General features: G+C 34.5%; 2 protein-coding genes across 4 annotated transcripts in view; one reads left to right on the forward strand and one right to left on the reverse strand.

The window, feature by feature from the left end:
- The window catches only part of LOC113812420 (inosine triphosphate pyrophosphatase), a 6,186-nt gene extending 2,199 nt beyond the window's left edge, over window positions 1–3,987 (reverse strand). Inside the window, exons 1-5 of one of the 3 annotated variants that reach the window (XM_027364302.2) lie at window positions 3,858–3,987; window positions 2,966–3,080; window positions 1,688–1,839; window positions 1,273–1,349; window positions 209–353 (exon numbers count right to left, since the gene is read on the reverse strand). In XM_027364302.2, the coding sequence (XP_027220103.1) occupies window positions 209–353; window positions 1,273–1,349; window positions 1,688–1,839; window positions 2,966–3,054 (463 nt within the window). In that variant the 5' untranslated portion in view covers window positions 3,055–3,080; window positions 3,858–3,987. Of the gene's footprint in view, window positions 1–208; window positions 354–1,272; window positions 1,350–1,687; window positions 1,840–2,965; window positions 3,081–3,747 lie in introns of all 3 variants that reach the window. The other 2 variants (XM_027364300.2, XM_027364301.2) reach the window with 2 other exon arrangements.
- A 487-nt stretch (window positions 3,988–4,474) lies between these two features.
- On the forward strand, window positions 4,475–15,218 carry TfIIA-L (transcription factor IIA L). Its single transcript, XM_070124660.1, has 8 exons — window positions 4,475–4,629; window positions 8,629–8,869; window positions 9,843–10,036; window positions 10,871–10,981; window positions 11,084–11,257; window positions 11,509–11,652; window positions 12,309–12,398; window positions 12,589–15,218. The coding sequence occupies exons 1-8, from the start codon at window positions 4,606–4,608 to the stop codon at window positions 12,694–12,696; spliced, it is 1,086 nt and encodes a 361-aa protein (XP_069980761.1). The 5' UTR covers window positions 4,475–4,605; the 3' UTR covers window positions 12,697–15,218.
- Window positions 15,219–16,135: the final 917 nt, after the last annotated feature.

Below are 16,135 nucleotides of genomic sequence, written 5' to 3' on the forward strand. Positions count from 1 at the left end.
TACATATATATAATATATAATATATAATATATATACATATATATATATATATATATATATATATATATATATATATATATATATGTATGACTAGGGTAAAAGATATGAAGTAGCACTAAGCAATAAATGTTTAAGAATATACCTTAATTGTGTAAGCAAAGAAAAGCAAAAGGAGCATCAAACTAGCAAGCATTCTTGCATTACCAACCTTTTGGCTGGAAGATGGGATCCCATCCAAACTTGTGCTCCCCTCGAGGCTCCACAATGGTACCTTGGGTGCGACCATGGAACAAAAGTACCTCGTCATTGGGTTCTCCAGATGAGTAAGCAAATGTGCACACAGCTTCAGCAGACTGGAAAATATTCAAACTTTATTACATCTTGAACTGAGATACATCATAATGTGTAGAATTGCCAATGAAAAAATAAAATAAAATGGTACTGGAAAGGACATATACTGCAGTATATAAACAATAAAATCTTATTTTTTCAACTATTCTATTATTGGGAATATAATCACAGTTGCAATATCAAAGTCAACTCCAAAGTGAAAAATGACAGTAAACAAATAAAAGGATTTAATTTCCAAAACAGCAATGACCTCATATTCTCAATATTTTTTTTAATCATAAATTATGTATTTATCTCATGCTAATCAAGCCAATATAAATATTTCCTCACAAAAACATCTTTAATTGTAAAACTAAGTTCACTCTATCTTCTATGTCCACCAGAAATTTTTTATGATAAACTTATACTTAAATATAAACTGAACCAAATATGTGTTTCCAATCATAAATCTAACTGTTCAGATATAAGGTGATGACCTTTACTTGTTTTCTATTTCAGGATATGCATATTTACTTTACTTACATAAAAAAATAATATACATAGCTTTGTAACATTAATGATTTTTAAGCATTATATAAACAATGATACCATAATTCTGATATACTCTTTCACAACTACGGTGATTTACACCTCACTCCTTATGTTTGGATAAACTTATATATATACTTATATATACTTATACAATTCTTTTGTGAGATCAGGTGTAGTATATTACCTGATTACTAGATGATCAACATAAATCAAAGAAATTAAAGATTACTTGGAAGGAAGAAGCAGGCATTACCAGCCTTCACTACTCAACATATTTCAAAGTCTTTAAATGATATAAGGCCCTATAAGACTGTTAGTAACATTTGCCGAGACTGGAACCCCACTCTGTAGATATATCAAAAAAGGATTTTATCAATTAAAATATCTTACCTTATCTTCAAAACCTGCTAAGAGCTTTGTCAGGCCACCTGGCCCAAGCTTGTCCAAAAACCACTTGATATACGGTCCTGAAAATATCATTCCATAATCATGAATACATTTGTTTAACATATGTTTCATTTATGCAGTATCATTGCTAGTATTCTGCTAAATCATTCGTAAATGAGTTGCTTGGATGCAGAAGCAGTTTTATAAACTGCAAGTATGCTTGTGCTCTAAACAAACAGAATCAGATTGTTTACTTGATATGAAAGATATCTATATAGCATTTCAATGAGTCCCATTATTTGCCTTTAATGTCAAATGTTTTATATTCCATATTGATGGTATCAGCTAACAAATCAAAGCTATATATCTGTGTTTTCTATAATTCTAATTATTTACTTTTTCTTTTGGAAAAACATACCTGGGAGACCACCTAGTGCATTGAAGCACAAGCATGTGTCTTCTACAATAACAGGAGCCTTGACAATTTCTGCTGCTACTTGGCACTTCTTGCGGCTGATTTCATCAGCTTCACCTTGGTACTCTGGCAAGTCTATCTTTTGGCTGACAACTCTGTTTGGAACAATATACTGCTAAATGTACTTACAACTACATTTTTTTTATACATTATGGTAGGAGCCTGGCAAGGGTTATGCCCCCTTAATCTATTAATATGTAGCAATAACTCTGCACACAATAAATACATAAAGATAAATTTACATTTAACAATGGATGAATGACTTGAGCCAAAGTGAAACATAAATTGAAAGCAAAAGTGAAACTGTATGAGCAGTATTTAAATAGCAACAAAATATGTAGGTATGAATCAGTGTGGTGGTCAAATAGGCAAATTATAGATATTTACATTGGAGTTGGACAGTTTAATGTGCATATGAGGGGTCTTGGTAACTGCTATGCCAAAACTTTCATAAGGCATATGGGAAAAAATAAGCATCATATCATATATCTGCAAATTGCTGAAAGAAATGATTTGTCTGTTTCAAACTAAGAATTGCAAATTACTCTTTTTTTCTGAATTTTGGTTATGCATCCATATCTATTTTTTCCTAATATTTGAGCATGTAATTTTACCTTAGCAGAATCCTCCTGATATATGAAAGTGTAAAAGGTAAAGACTAAAAAGCAAAAGTAAAAGTACCAATATAATAAAAGCCTTAACATCTAATATCTGGACGCTATACACAAACCTTAATAAATAATTAACCCGAGGACCACCCAGAGGGCATACAGCATAGGCATCACAGTGCTGCCACCATGTTCCTAGTATAAGGTAGTATAAGGTCTTTCTAGTATTTAGGGTAAGTACTTTCTATTCCTTAGAATCAAGTTTACTGCTGTCTGTGATATTCTGGATCCCTTTAAATATCTTGGGTAAAATTAAAATCAAATTGAAAACTGCTAGCAATGGTAACTGGCCTGGGGCTCACTTTGCCTAGCAGCTAAAGGTTTAAAGTATTTCTTGTGACTTTGGGATATGCACTTATGATAAAACAAAATCAGATATAGCTTAAATAAGTACAATAGGATATTAGGTGATGATTATAATAATTATGTCAAAATTATGATATTAATAACAATCATGATGCTGACACTGATGGTATCGCAGTTGACCCAGTAATCTCAAAAATGAATCATAGTTGAAAAATTCTTGTATTCCAAACCACCAACCACGACTTACTTAAAGGGAAATGTGTCTCCCAGAATGGCTACAACCTCCTCCAACTTCTTGGCATTTCCTGTGACGAACACAAGAGGACGAGAACTCATTGTGGCTCTTGTCGTAAATGTTGCCTCTGTAATTTAATGAGTGATTATTTTTACCATTCTCTTATAAAGTACTCATTATCATGACAGTTACTGTTCAGATTATGAATGCTCTTCAATCATTATTGTTACTCTTCTTAGAGTTACTATTACTGTTTAATTCTTCTCCAGTATTTACGATTCTATCTGTGTGAAGGATAGTTAGTAAAACAGGTCTTTATTTAAATTCCAAATCTAACTGACTTTGTAATTTTGGATAAATGTGTTATCTTTTACTTAATAAATAAAGTAACTGAAAGGCAAATATAATTTTTAAACATACTACTGTATTCTTAGAGAACAAAATATTTTAGAAATATATTAGCAATGATTCCAGGATACATGTGATTCTTTGTATAACTCTATAATACTTGGATGATTGAGATATTTACCCTGAAATCACACACAAACATTACTAGTGAGCAAAATATCAGCTGACACTTTTTTCTAATTATTTCCATGATCAAAAAAAAAAATGTTGTTTCACTTATGTCATTATATTTTGCCTATCATCTCAATGCCTTATATCAAACCTACATCAAATTAACTCTTTGATTTATCGTCTTAGTTTGACATCGCTATGTTACCGAAAAGAATACTGATTTAATTGTGTACTAAATTGTCCAAGCGAAAATATGTGGACAATATATTTATCACCTATTCTCATCACAGAATCATTATTCCCAAAGTAAACACGTGTATGGCATAGTGTATAAGCTGACACACTTTACCACACATCCGAAACCCAGAACCATTGATTATTTTACCAAGTAACGTGTCGTTACTGGAATAGCTATCAGTTGACTTCCGTTCCTAGTGCCAACACACGATCAGCTGATCCTACCACGCTATTACGTGTCTATATCAATGGCGGTTTCTAGGAAAATGCTGGTTATTCGTTTGAATTGGTTATATATTAAGTATAAATATTCGGTGGAATTACATTTTCTGTTGGAATGAAGCACGTTGGCATTGCGTCATGGGAGCGACTTGGATGTTTAAATTTGGTGCGCTTTTGGTATCATGAAAAGCTTCGAGGTTCACAGGAATCATTTGGGGGAGACCTTTATAAAAGACCCAGTATTTCAATATCTGATGGATTTTTATATGTTTATATCACTTGATAAGTCACTTCTTTTAACTCTAATTAAGAACTTGCAAGCAATATAACGGTTTCTGTGCAAGAAAAGTACTTGATTAACCTTTCGCAACAACGAGGTTTACCTTATCTAAATAATAAATACATTTATTCCCACACAATTGATCAATATTAATGGAAGGCACATTAAAATAATCCTCTAAATTTATCTTCCCGAGCCATCTCAAAAACAAGCCAAGATAGAGCTCTCGGTGGGATTAAAGGTGGTTTTGTCCTCGCGCGCCGCCGTGAACGCGAGCCGCTTAGAAAGGGCGAGTCGGCGACGGCGGAGGCCACATATAAAAGAAGGTCGCAGCCACGCGGACACGGCTTCTTACGAAGCCCGAATTCTCTCCACGTCGGATCTGTGATTCGCGATGGCTCAGGCCGCGACGTGCGTGGTGAGTAGCGTCAGGCCCGTGCAAAGCTATTGCTCTTGAGACAAAGGACCACGAAGAAGGAAAAAGGTATGATGAGTCACCGGGAAGCCACAACAGGGACGAGAGTAATGGCAGACGCAGAACATTCCAGTAAAGTTACGACAGCAAGACCTGTTGCTGACCTGGCATCTATTTCTTTCATCCTTATGGTCTCGTTTTTGGGGGATGTCTGGAGAGCGCCTTTGGTCAGGCCCTCGAGGGAAGGGTTGCAAGCACGTATTCCTTGGCGATTGCTAAAAATATGCTTCCTCACGATGCGATGCAAGGGAAAAAACAATATAATTACAAGATCCGGGAAAGAAATAGTAAGCTCTCTGCACATAAGTTTTTTTTTTGTAATTGATCCATAACATGTATTCTTCATATTTTGAAGAGAGGATATTTATAAATTTCTTTTACTATAGATATATATGATATTCTGTTGTAATTACAGACTATCTTATCCTGATAGATTTGAGATAGGTTAAAACAGCTTCCTTGAACAGTTATTAGTATTGGATGATCTAATATAAAAATTATGTTATATCCAGACAACTTAGTTACATAGATTGATTACCGTTTAATCAGACTTTGTGGAAAGGGATGTAATTTCAGCATTTTCTTGGGGGCAAGAGTCCATTGCCAAGGGAAGTTGAGCACATCATAATTTTTTAGGGGGAAATGAGGTATTTCTAGCTATAACCAGAGCTGTATAGGTGTAATTTAAGCAATAAAATCGAAAATAAAAAACTGTCCTTCTGGCCCAACTAATGCCCTGTTTGTGAACTTCTATTTTAGGGGTATATATCTGCTATTTGCTTAATTTGCTAAGGTAGTAACACAACAATAGTAATTGCTGTTTACTTTTGCATGCCTGAGGGGGTTGGGGACTGGCGAGTGTGTCCAAACTGTAAAGAATTAGTCTGATTTTGTTTACATATTAATGGCTTACAAGTACGTAATTATCAAGGAGTCGGTAACTAGGGCTACCTGGCCTCATATGGTTTCCCTATTCCTTAGGAATTTAAAAAGTTTTCATTTGTTAGAATTATCATTCACACTGTTCTTCATATTACCAACATTATTATCATATAGTTTTGAACAATGATAATAGTAAAATAGAAGGAACAAAAATTCAAGAAAATTCAAGGCTTAAAAACAGATGCCTTGGTGACAAAGCCACAGTAGTCTTTTTATACACGGACTCTCAACATTGACAGGTTAATGTAGTCAGCGGTACTTCTTTACAGACAGATGGCTTGCGTAAGGTTGGGAGGTAACCGTGATAAAGCTGCAATTGATAATTTTATTAGAAAAAAACAAATGGATAAAAGTACAATCACATATATTCATATTTACTCATACCAATACACCGAAGATTTTGCATCTGTCTTTCATTTCTCTCTCTCTCTCTCTTTCATTTCTCTCTCTCTCTCTCTTTCATTTCTCTCTCTCTCTCTCTTTCATTTCTCTCTCTCTCTCTTTCATTTCTCTCTCTCTCTCTTTCATTTCTCTCTCTCTCTCTCTCTCTCTCTTTGTGTGTGTCTCTCTCTCTTTGTGTGTGTCTCTCTCTTTTTGTGTGTGTGTCTCTTTTTGTGTGTGTCTCTCTCTTTTTGTGTGTGTCTTTCTCTCTTTGTGTGTGTCTCTCTCTCTTTGTGTGTCTCTCTCTCTCTTTGTGTGTGTCTCTTTCTCTATCTCTCTCTTTGTGTGTGTGTGTGTCTCTCTCTCTCTCTCTCTCTTTGTGTGTGTGTGCGTGTCTCTCTCTCTCTCTCTCTCTCTCTCTCTCTCTCTCTCTCTCTCTCTCTCTCTCTCTCTCTCTCTCTCTCTCTCTCTCTCTCTCTCTCTCTCTCTCTCTCTCTCTCTCTCTCCCCCCCCCCCCAGGCCTTGCTCAGCTTTACCCCAAAAAATTATCTGTTTGTGAATTGGTCAAGTCTCTTTCTCTTTCTTTTTCTCTTCCTCTTTCTTTTTCTCTTCCTCTTTCTTTTTCTCTTCCTCTCTCTTTTTCTCTTTCTCTCTCTTTTTCTCTTTCTCTCTCTTTTTCTCTTTCTCTCTCTTTTTCTCTTTCTCTCTCTTTTTCTCTTTCTCTCTCTTTTTCTCTTTCTCTCTCTTTTTCTCTTTCTCTCTCTTCTTTCTCGTTCTCTTTCTTTTTCTCTTTCACTCTCTTTTTCTCTTTCTCTCTCTTTTTCTCTTTCTCTTTTTCTCTTTCTCTCTTTTTCTCTTTCTCTCTTTTTCTCTTTCTCTCTCTCTTTCTCTTTCTCTCTCTTTTTCTCTTTCTCTTTCTCTCTCTTTTTCTCTTTCTCTTTCTCTCTATTTTTCTCTTTCTCTCTCTCTTTCTCTTTCTCTTTCTCTTTCTTTTTTTCTCTTTTTCTCTTTCTCTCTTTCTCTCTCTTTTTCTTTCTGTCTCTTTTTCTCTTTCTCTCTCTTTTTCTCTTTCTCTCTCTTTTTCTCTTTCTCTCTCTTTTTCTCTTTCTCTCTCTTTATCTCTTTCTCTCTCTATTTCTCTTTCTCTCTATTCTCTTTCTCTCTCTATTTCTCTTTCTCTCTCTATTTCTCTTTCTCTCTCTATTTCTCTTTCTCTCTATATTTCTCTTTCTCTCTATTTCTCTTTCTCTCTCTTTTTCTCTTTCTTTCTTTCTCTTGTCTTTTTCTCTCTTTCTCTTTCTCTTTCTCTCTCTTTTTCTCTTTCTCTTTTCCTCTCTCTTTTTTCTCTTTCTCTTTTTCCCTTTTTCTCTTTCTCTGTCTCTCTTTCTCTTTCTCTTTTTCTCTTTCTTTCTCTTTTTATTTCTCTCTTTTTCTCTTTCTCTCTTTCTGTTTTTCTTTTTGGATCTTTCTCTCTCTGGGTCTTTCTTTTTCTCTCTCTTTCTCTTTCTCTCTCTTTTTCTCTTTCTCTTTCTCTCTCTCTTTCTCTTTCTCTCTCTCTTTCTCTTTCTCTTTCTCTCTATTTCTCTTTCTCTCTATTTCTCTTTCTTTCTATTTCTCTTTCTCTCTATTTCTCTTTCTCTCTCTCTCTCTCTCTTTCTCTCTCTTTCTCTCTCTTTCTCTCTCTCTCTCTCTCTCTCTCTCTCTCTCTCTCTCTCTCTCTCTCTCTCTCTCTCTCTCTCTCTCTCTCTCTCTCTCTCTCTCTCTCCCCCCCCCCCCCAGGCCTTGCTCAGCTTTGCCCCCAAAAATTATCTGTTTGTGAATTGGTCACGTCTACTCATGTAAAGGAAAGGCCAAGAAATGCCAAAATGCATAGGAAAATCAATCCGTAATAAAACTAGATTTTTTTTTTTTTTCTTTTTCTTTTTTCTTTTTCTTTTTCTTTCTTTCTTTTTTTCTTTCTTTCTTTCTTTCTTTCTTTCTTTCTTTCTTTCTTTCTTTCTTCTTCTTCCTTCATCTTTCTTCTTTCTTTTCTTTTTTTCTTTCTTTCTTTTTTTTATAGAAAACAAAAAAAATGTGTATTTGGATGTATCTGCAGTATGAAGTAACTGTGTTATGTAGAGATGGTGTATAGAGGAGGAATATGGGATGATAAAAGAGCTGGGCAATACAGTACCAGAATCACTAATTCTTTCTCGACTGTACGAAGATAGGGAGGAGAAGCACAGCTGTATGAATGATTCAGGAAGGGGAAAGCCTACAGTACATGGAAAGTGGGCTATAGGGGTGATGCTGTTGGTTTGGATGGAGGAGACCTGCAAAATAGTTCCAGATATGTTAGTGGATAGCCTACTACATACCTCATTGATTGTGAAAAAGTAAAGAAAAAAAATAAAGTTAACATACTTTCCATGATTGAGGCTAATACAGTAAACTTTGTGCATTTAACCATGATTGTAGCAATTAAAACTTTAAGAGGTTGGTAGTATACATCAATTTCCCTTTTAGGAAGGATTATGCAGCTTGCTTTAATATTTCATATGAAGAATACTTTTGCAGATTTTTTTAAATTGCTATTTTGCTCATTTTTACTGACTTTTATTAATTTATCTGTTTTAACAGCAAAAGATATATAATGGAGTAATTGAAGATGTCATCAATGGAGTTCGAGAATACTTCCTGGATGAAGGAGTTGACGAGGAAGTGTTAACAGAACTGAAGCAGTTATGGGAACAAAAACTGCAGCGAATGAATGTTTTTGATCACCCGGAACCCGGTACAGCCAATACATCCCACCAACAGCAACTTCAGCAGCAGCAACAACAGCAGCAGCAACAGCAACAGCAACAGAATGCACAAGGAGGTAAAGTGATAATGTGTGATTTTATTTATTTATTGTTATTTTTTTTATTATTTATTTACTTTTTTTTTTTTCTTACCTCTTTTCTGTTCTTTTTTCTTCTTCTTCTTCTTCTTCTTCTTCTTCTTTCTTCTTCTTCTTCTTTCTTCTTTCTTCTTTCTTCTTCTTCTTTCTTCTTTCTTCTTTCTTCTTCTTCTTTCTTCTTTCTTCTTCTTCTTCTTTCTTCTTTCTTCTTTCTTCTTTCTTTTTCTTTCTTCCCTTACCAGATATTTCAGATAGTATGACAAATTATGTTCATTCATGTTTGGTTATTGTATCTCCATAGTAACAGGATGCATGTTAGGAATTACATTTTCAACCAGATCGCTCAGAATGGTTTGAAAAATGCACATTGCTCGTGTATAGGGCACTTGCCTGAGAGCTGTAACTTTGATTGTGTTGTCCTGAGTGTCTCTTATCAGATACAGTTTCTTCCTCTCGCACTCACACTCAAACTTACAGGAGAGAGAGTGAGTGAGTAAATGAGTATTGTAAGGGAAGATTTGATGAAGCCACAAATTGCAGAAAATGCCTCCTTTTCATTTCATGGTAAACTCAGGTAGAATATTTCTCTCTCTCTTATTTGGAATAAAATGTTGGAGAAAGGAAGGAGAGGGAGGAGCAGGTAAGGGGGAAAGGAATGAACCAGTGAGGGGGGAGTTTTCCCCCATACAGTCTCCTAACCCTGTTGAAGTGGCATAAGATAAGGCAATATACAAAGTAAAAATTGAGCCAGAAAAGAATACGGGATCACTCAGCAACAAATAAAATAGAATGGAATTATGACGCCAACATTCCACAGGCACTTCATGATGCTGATGTTGGCGTCACTAGGTTACGGTTCTTTTTCAAAAGAAAGAAATCATATTCATTTATGCTTTCATATACCCTCTTATTAGTAACAATTAAATGCTAATCTCTTAACTCTTAACAACAGGAGCACCAGCATCTACCATGCTACCCACCAACCTAGTGCCGGTACAAATCACAGTGCCAGCACAGCAGGCTGGAGGAGCACCAAAGACTATCACCATCCACGTGCCATCATCAGCATTGGCAAATGGTGTTGCTGGACAGCAGCTACAAACCATCTTGAGTGCTACAGATGCAGCCCACACATTTTCACTTGAGGTAACCTGAGTTTTGGAAAGGCTGACTTAGGAATGATTTTCAATTGACTCGAGAAAGAGTAATAGCAGAAGGTTTCAATGTAGAGTAGCAAAAATAAAGCACCTGGAGCAGTAAATGGTAAATTTTAATAAAAAAGATATGTTAACCCTTTGAATCTGTATGCTTCACTTACCAACACATGGACCAAAGTACAGCAAAATACAAGCCACACACTGATGGGTGTGTGGCTTGTAGGCCAGGTGCACATGAACATTTTTGTGCAGGGACAAGACTTCATGCCTTTGCAATATTAGTTTCTCCTTTTTTGCCTAAGCTTTTCCTTTTTTTCTTTTTTAGCCTTACTATTTTCCAACATTTATATTTGCCATTTAATTTGCTTTGCACAGACTACATATCATTTCAATGCGTGGAAGTAGCGTCCTCACTGGAGCTGGCGCTCTCCCAGTCATGGCTTACGAATGGTGCATTCCCTACTTGTTTATCAATGTAAATAATCCAAGAGCCCCTTCCTAAATCCCCACTGAGTCTTATCACCCTCCAAGGGATTTGTACACTTGAGACGAGTCTTTTCTATCACCATAGCCTTCAGCTGAAATTCTCATAATTGCAAGTTCCTGTTACCCCATCCCTCAGCCAAATTTTTCCAATATGGCAAGTTCACATCACCCTCAAGCCAAATTTTTTTGTTTTGTGATGGTCATATCATCCAGATAGTATAGATTGATATTGATATTTCTTTTGTACTTGCTGCACTGTGTTTTATTAGTAACTATTAGTGATGATGTTTATGATGAATTTATGAAGATATTTATATTGTAACTTTTTTGTTTACAGCCTAGTCGTGCAGCTGAAATCATTCAGAGGAAACTCAATCAAGCACTAGAGGAACATGGAATTACTTTACCTCCACAATTGCTGCAGTACAACCATATTGCCACTACACAGGTCTGTATGTACAGTAATTTGCTATGGACTTCAATCATGATTTTAGATTCCAGATTATATGATGGTCAAAACACAATATAATCAGTAGCGGTATGTTCTTAGGTGGACGGAGCATTTGATGAAGAGGAACTTGGCCCAACCCCTAGTACTTCCAAAGGAAAGACCAGCAAACCAGCCTTAGCTCAGATGTCTTGGAACAAAGAAAGTCAACCATCCCTCTCTGTTGACAGAGGAACAATGGACAGACTTTTGTTTGCGAGATTGAAAGCTTCACAGGTGAGTTCATGCTGCAAGTTCTGAATAGCTATTTGATTATTTTTATTTTCTCACCTTTTAAGAATAGTATATCTTCTTAGCTTTATTTAGTAATTTGATACTTTTTTAAGACCAACTTAGTCAGTTTTTTAGATGTTTTTGGCCAGATGAATAGTTGCAAATTATTTATTACTGCATAATAATTCTATGACTACGGGTTTTGGTTTTAGAATGTCAAATAATATTTCATTATATAAATGAAATCTTTTCAGGTTGATGGTGCGTATGGAACTGGAGACAGTTCATCTGAGATTTCAGAAGATGAAGACGATGATGATGATGAAAAGGATGATGAAGAGGATAAGAAATCTTTAGATGGGGAAGAGGAGGAAGATGAAGATGATGCACAAGAAGAGGTATTAATATTATTATTATTATTGTTGTTGTTTTTTGAAGATGAAGATGATGCACAAGCAGAGGTATTAATATTATTACTATTATTGTTGTTGTTTTTTGAGTGACAAGTCAGTTTCAGAAAAAAGGGGAGTATTATGAGGAGAATAAATTCCTGTTGCTAATATTAATTTAGTAAGGTTGATTAGAATCTGGACTTAGTTTTACACCAGTCTAAAGGAAATTGACAGAATTATGTATGGTTTGATTCACTGATGTAAGTAATATTGGACAAAAGGCAGGTTTTTTGTCATCTTTTGTATTTATGATCTTATTATATGAAGTGTTTTTTTTATGGAGAGTATGCTATGTTAGACAAGATGCAGTTTGAAAAAGTGATCTACTGCTTAATATAAACAACATTTTCCTATTATCTCTTCCTACTTTACTGTACTCTTATTACTGATAAGCATCTCAATACCAGATTTTTGTGAAAGAAGGTGGATCTTTTTCTGGTATCATACAGTATCATTCTGATATTTTGGACTGAGTAGAGTCAGTCCAAGAAATACTTAATTATGTTGTTAGATGTAGTATAACCAGTGGATTTGTTAAATCTGTGGTTTTGTAATTTGTTGAATTATACTCTACCATTTCTTAATATTGAGATCATTTGCAGGAACCTTTGAATACTGACGATGATGTGAGTGAAGATGACAGCAATGATATGTTTGATACAGACAATGTTGTTGTGTGTCAGTATGATAAGGTAATTATCATTGATTTTTGTTTGGTTGGGAAGCTATTTATTTTTTTAATGTGGGAGAAGAAATATTCCAATGTTCTTAATAATAGATAGGTCTGCATAGACTTTGAAACCTATAAATCCATTCTGCTACTACAACACATGTGTAATAACTTGTGAACATCTGATAACTAGGTGTTGTTTTATTTTGCAGATTACTAGAGTAAGAAACAAGTGGAGGTTTATTTTGAAGGATGGTATCATGAACCTGAAGGGTAAGGATTATGTCTTCCAGAAGTCAACAGGAGAAGGAGAGTGGTAGAAAGCATTGGACTTTTGTTTAGTCAACACTGAGGAGCACCTAGTTAGCATACCTACATCAACACACAATCTTCTCAAGAGACTTGCACAAGAAGTGTGGGGAAGAGAACCTCAGCAGAAAGTTTGTTTGTTTGTTTGTTTTTTACCTCACAGGAGTTCAAGTGTCCAGGGATGTGCTTGTAGCATCTGGCAGGAAGATGATGTGCCATTCAGGGTAGCTTATAGGTGAACAGTGTATTCAGTGGCTCTTATTTTGTTTCAAGTTGAGGCTTGAAACAGCAGTTGGTAATTTGTACAGTATTTGATATTCATGCTTTGTGTTGTGCATATAAAAAGTAGGGAGGGTTAGAACAGAGTTCTAAAGGGAAGAAAGTGTTTATATCTGAAATGAAAACAGTTATAATGACATTGTTAAGTTGTTTATTATTCTTCAGAGAAGTTGGTACTTCATTAATAAGATACGAGTCCCGGGTAGGGAATATATCATTGAGCTGAAATTATACTCATAAAAGGAAATATTGTAAAATTCTTAGAACGATAGGGATGAAATGCAGATGTTTACTGTATTTTAGATGAATATTTCATACAGTCACAATTTCCGTTATTTTTCCGTCAGAAGTTTGAATTTCTTATCCATATGATTTTGAAAAGTAGCAGTTTCAGAATGTATTTAGGCTTGTATTTGTTTTATGTTTTTGCCCAAACAGTTAATCACTAGCCTTATTTTAAACATAGATAGTCATATTAGTGGGGCAAGGCACCCTACTGTTTAAACCAGATAATGGCAACAAGATATGCAGAAGCTGTTAAAAGGAGTATTATTTAACTTTGCTTTACACATTTTGGGGCAAAACTGCTTTCATTCAATAACAAGTTCCTTAGTAATTGAATATAAGAGACCATGCAAGAGCTTAACAATTTGCTGATATCCTTGTGTAACCTTTGAACATTTATTGTACTTCAGAGTTATATATATATGCTTTGTGTGTGACTATTTGAGTCCCAGAGTAAGAAATGGAAGTGGGCTTTGTCACCACATTTTATTTATTTGTGATATTTCACAATTAATAAAGTAGATTACTAAGTTATATTGTATCCTTACAGTGTATGCCTTACTGAAAATGGAGAGAATTATTAAGCAGTTGTTATGTTGATAATATACAAATATACAGATATTGGTCATCATCCTGGCACAAAATGTTATGAGTACTGCATATGTTATATAAATATCATTGTCGAAGGAGCTCTTCCAAACTAGACAAGGACTGCAATAATTGGTTTCTGCCTACCTTTTTAAGTGTACTTTTTTTTTCCAATAGGAAATGGTGTAATGATTTGTGGTAGTTTATTTTTATTGATAAAAGAGCCTCCTCTGAAAAGTATTAAGAGTCCTCAGTACCATTCGGTAGAAGTTTCTTTCATTTATGGCATTAAAGGTCCCATTGTTAAAAGTAATGTGTAGCTATGAGATTTGTGTGTTTTGACGTATATAAATTATCTTTACGTTTTGATATGTTTTGTGTAATATAGGAAGTTATGGTATTAATATTTTCTTTTATTTTTATCTTTTGTTAGAAATTACATAATTTGTGAAGGTAATGGTTTAAAGAGCTTAATGGCTTCATATTAGTGAAAAGATGAACTTTGCAAGTAAGGTGAAATGTTATATTATTGTAGTTGTTAAACCTACTGTACCAAAGTAAAGTCTGTTTTCATTGCTTCATGGATAAGTTCCATGATTTAAAAGGCAATGAGTTACATTAAACATATCTACAATTCATTATAAGAAAAGGTAGAAACATTCCATATGAGAGAAGACAAAGTATTTTCATATTTTTCTTATATTGACAATGTGAAGCAAGTGAATTTGGCATAGAATATCAAACATATTTCGTTAAGAGATATTTCTCAGGTGAGATATTTTAGAAGAGACTGGTTGTGAATGTAGCAGGTAAATGTAGGAAAAAAGTGAATTCGTCTGGCCTGCTTTAATGAACATGGATTGTTAGCACAAAGAGGAACCTGGATGAAGTTAATGTACTATGCAACCAATAGTTGAGTCACCTATGAAAGTTATTTAAGAAATTTAATGAACTGGTATGTAGAGAATATGTAACAATCCAATGTTTAGAACTCTAATGCCTTAATTTACCTATAGAGAGAGTTGATTTTATAATTAACTTTTGTGTATCATTTGGGTATTGGATGTCACTCTAAGTATATTTGCTTATTATAAATCACCAAAGATCTTCACTTCCAAACTCCAAAGCAAGCAAGTTCGACCCTCTTCAACCGTCTCATTTGTGTGGGACAGTGTATGAATTACAGTGAAAGAATGAATTACAGTGAACTGTTTCTGGGACTGTGATCATTTTGCCATTAAACACACTGTACAAGCCTTTATTGTTTCAAATAACCTCTAGAAGGGAGGATTATGGTGGAGCATGTTTGTGTTGTGTGTAATGTTTGAGTGTTTTGTGATGTTCATGATTTTTTTTCCAATACAGAGTTCTTTCAACAGTATCCCATATTTTTATTTCCACTTTCTTGCAACCTTTCATTTTAATTTCCTTTTTTCTTCTTTTTTAGTGTGAATTTATGACTAATGGAGGTGGACTATCAGACTTAGTATTTTCTTCTTCTTTTTTATTGCCATTATTAGATTTATATTGTCTTTCTTACATTTGTGTTGGTCAACTCTTTATTTATATTTATGAATTTTGAATTATGAATTATGAATTTTGGTTTGGACAATCAGAAATTATTATTTTGAACTCTTCAATTACATTCAGGAGCATATATGATTTTTTTTTATGCCAGCCACTGATATGCATGTCCACATCCATTGGAGCCTTGGTAAGAAAGATTCTTTGTATTTGTGCCTAATATTTAGTAAATAAATTGGATTGCCCTTATCTGTCTGTATGTATCTATGTAAAAAGTTTTAAAGCGATGGTCCCCAGCTGGTGGCCCCTGAACCACTAGGGGTCCACAACAAAACTGGAGGGCTCATAATTTCAAGGTACTCCAGTGTAAAATACACAATTACTCATTATAAGGTGGCTAAAAATAAGCTATCAGAATTGCTTTTTTCATTATGACCTTTTTCTATTGCACATTCAGATACTTGCATAGAACCACATAGTGCAGCATCCATAGGGATAGTTTATTCTTGGCATGGCAAAAGAATTATGCTCCATCACAAATATGAGGCATAGTATATAGACCAATTGTTAAAAACAAACAAAAAATGATAATGATGGTAAGCAGTTATAAAAGTAAAAGTACCACTTAGAAGGGTGGACTGTAAGTTACTTGAAAATATGTTAATGCAAAGGATAAACAAAAAGAAAAAGATTAAGGATTATTGTAAATGTGTCAAGCCAAAGAAAATGTTTTCATCACATAATGATGAAGCATCTAGTTTATTTTTCTCTCAT

The sequence above is a fragment of the Penaeus vannamei genome, chromosome 8 (assembly GCF_042767895.1).
Source record: "Penaeus vannamei isolate JL-2024 chromosome 8, ASM4276789v1, whole genome shotgun sequence".
Lineage (NCBI taxonomy): Eukaryota > Metazoa > Arthropoda > Malacostraca > Decapoda > Penaeidae > Penaeus > Penaeus vannamei.

Excerpts from the sequence above, each read along its gene's own strand:
- TfIIA-L (XM_070124660.1), top strand. The coding sequence starts at position 4,606 with ATGGCTCAGGCCGCGACGTGCGTG. Across the intron at positions 8,870-9,842 it reads GCAACAGAATGCACAAGGAG|GAGCACCAGCATCTACCATG; the intron begins GTAAAGTGATAA and ends TCTTAACAACAG. Across the intron at positions 10,982-11,083 it reads ACCATATTGCCACTACACAG|GTGGACGGAGCATTTGATGA; the intron begins GTCTGTATGTAC and ends GTATGTTCTTAG.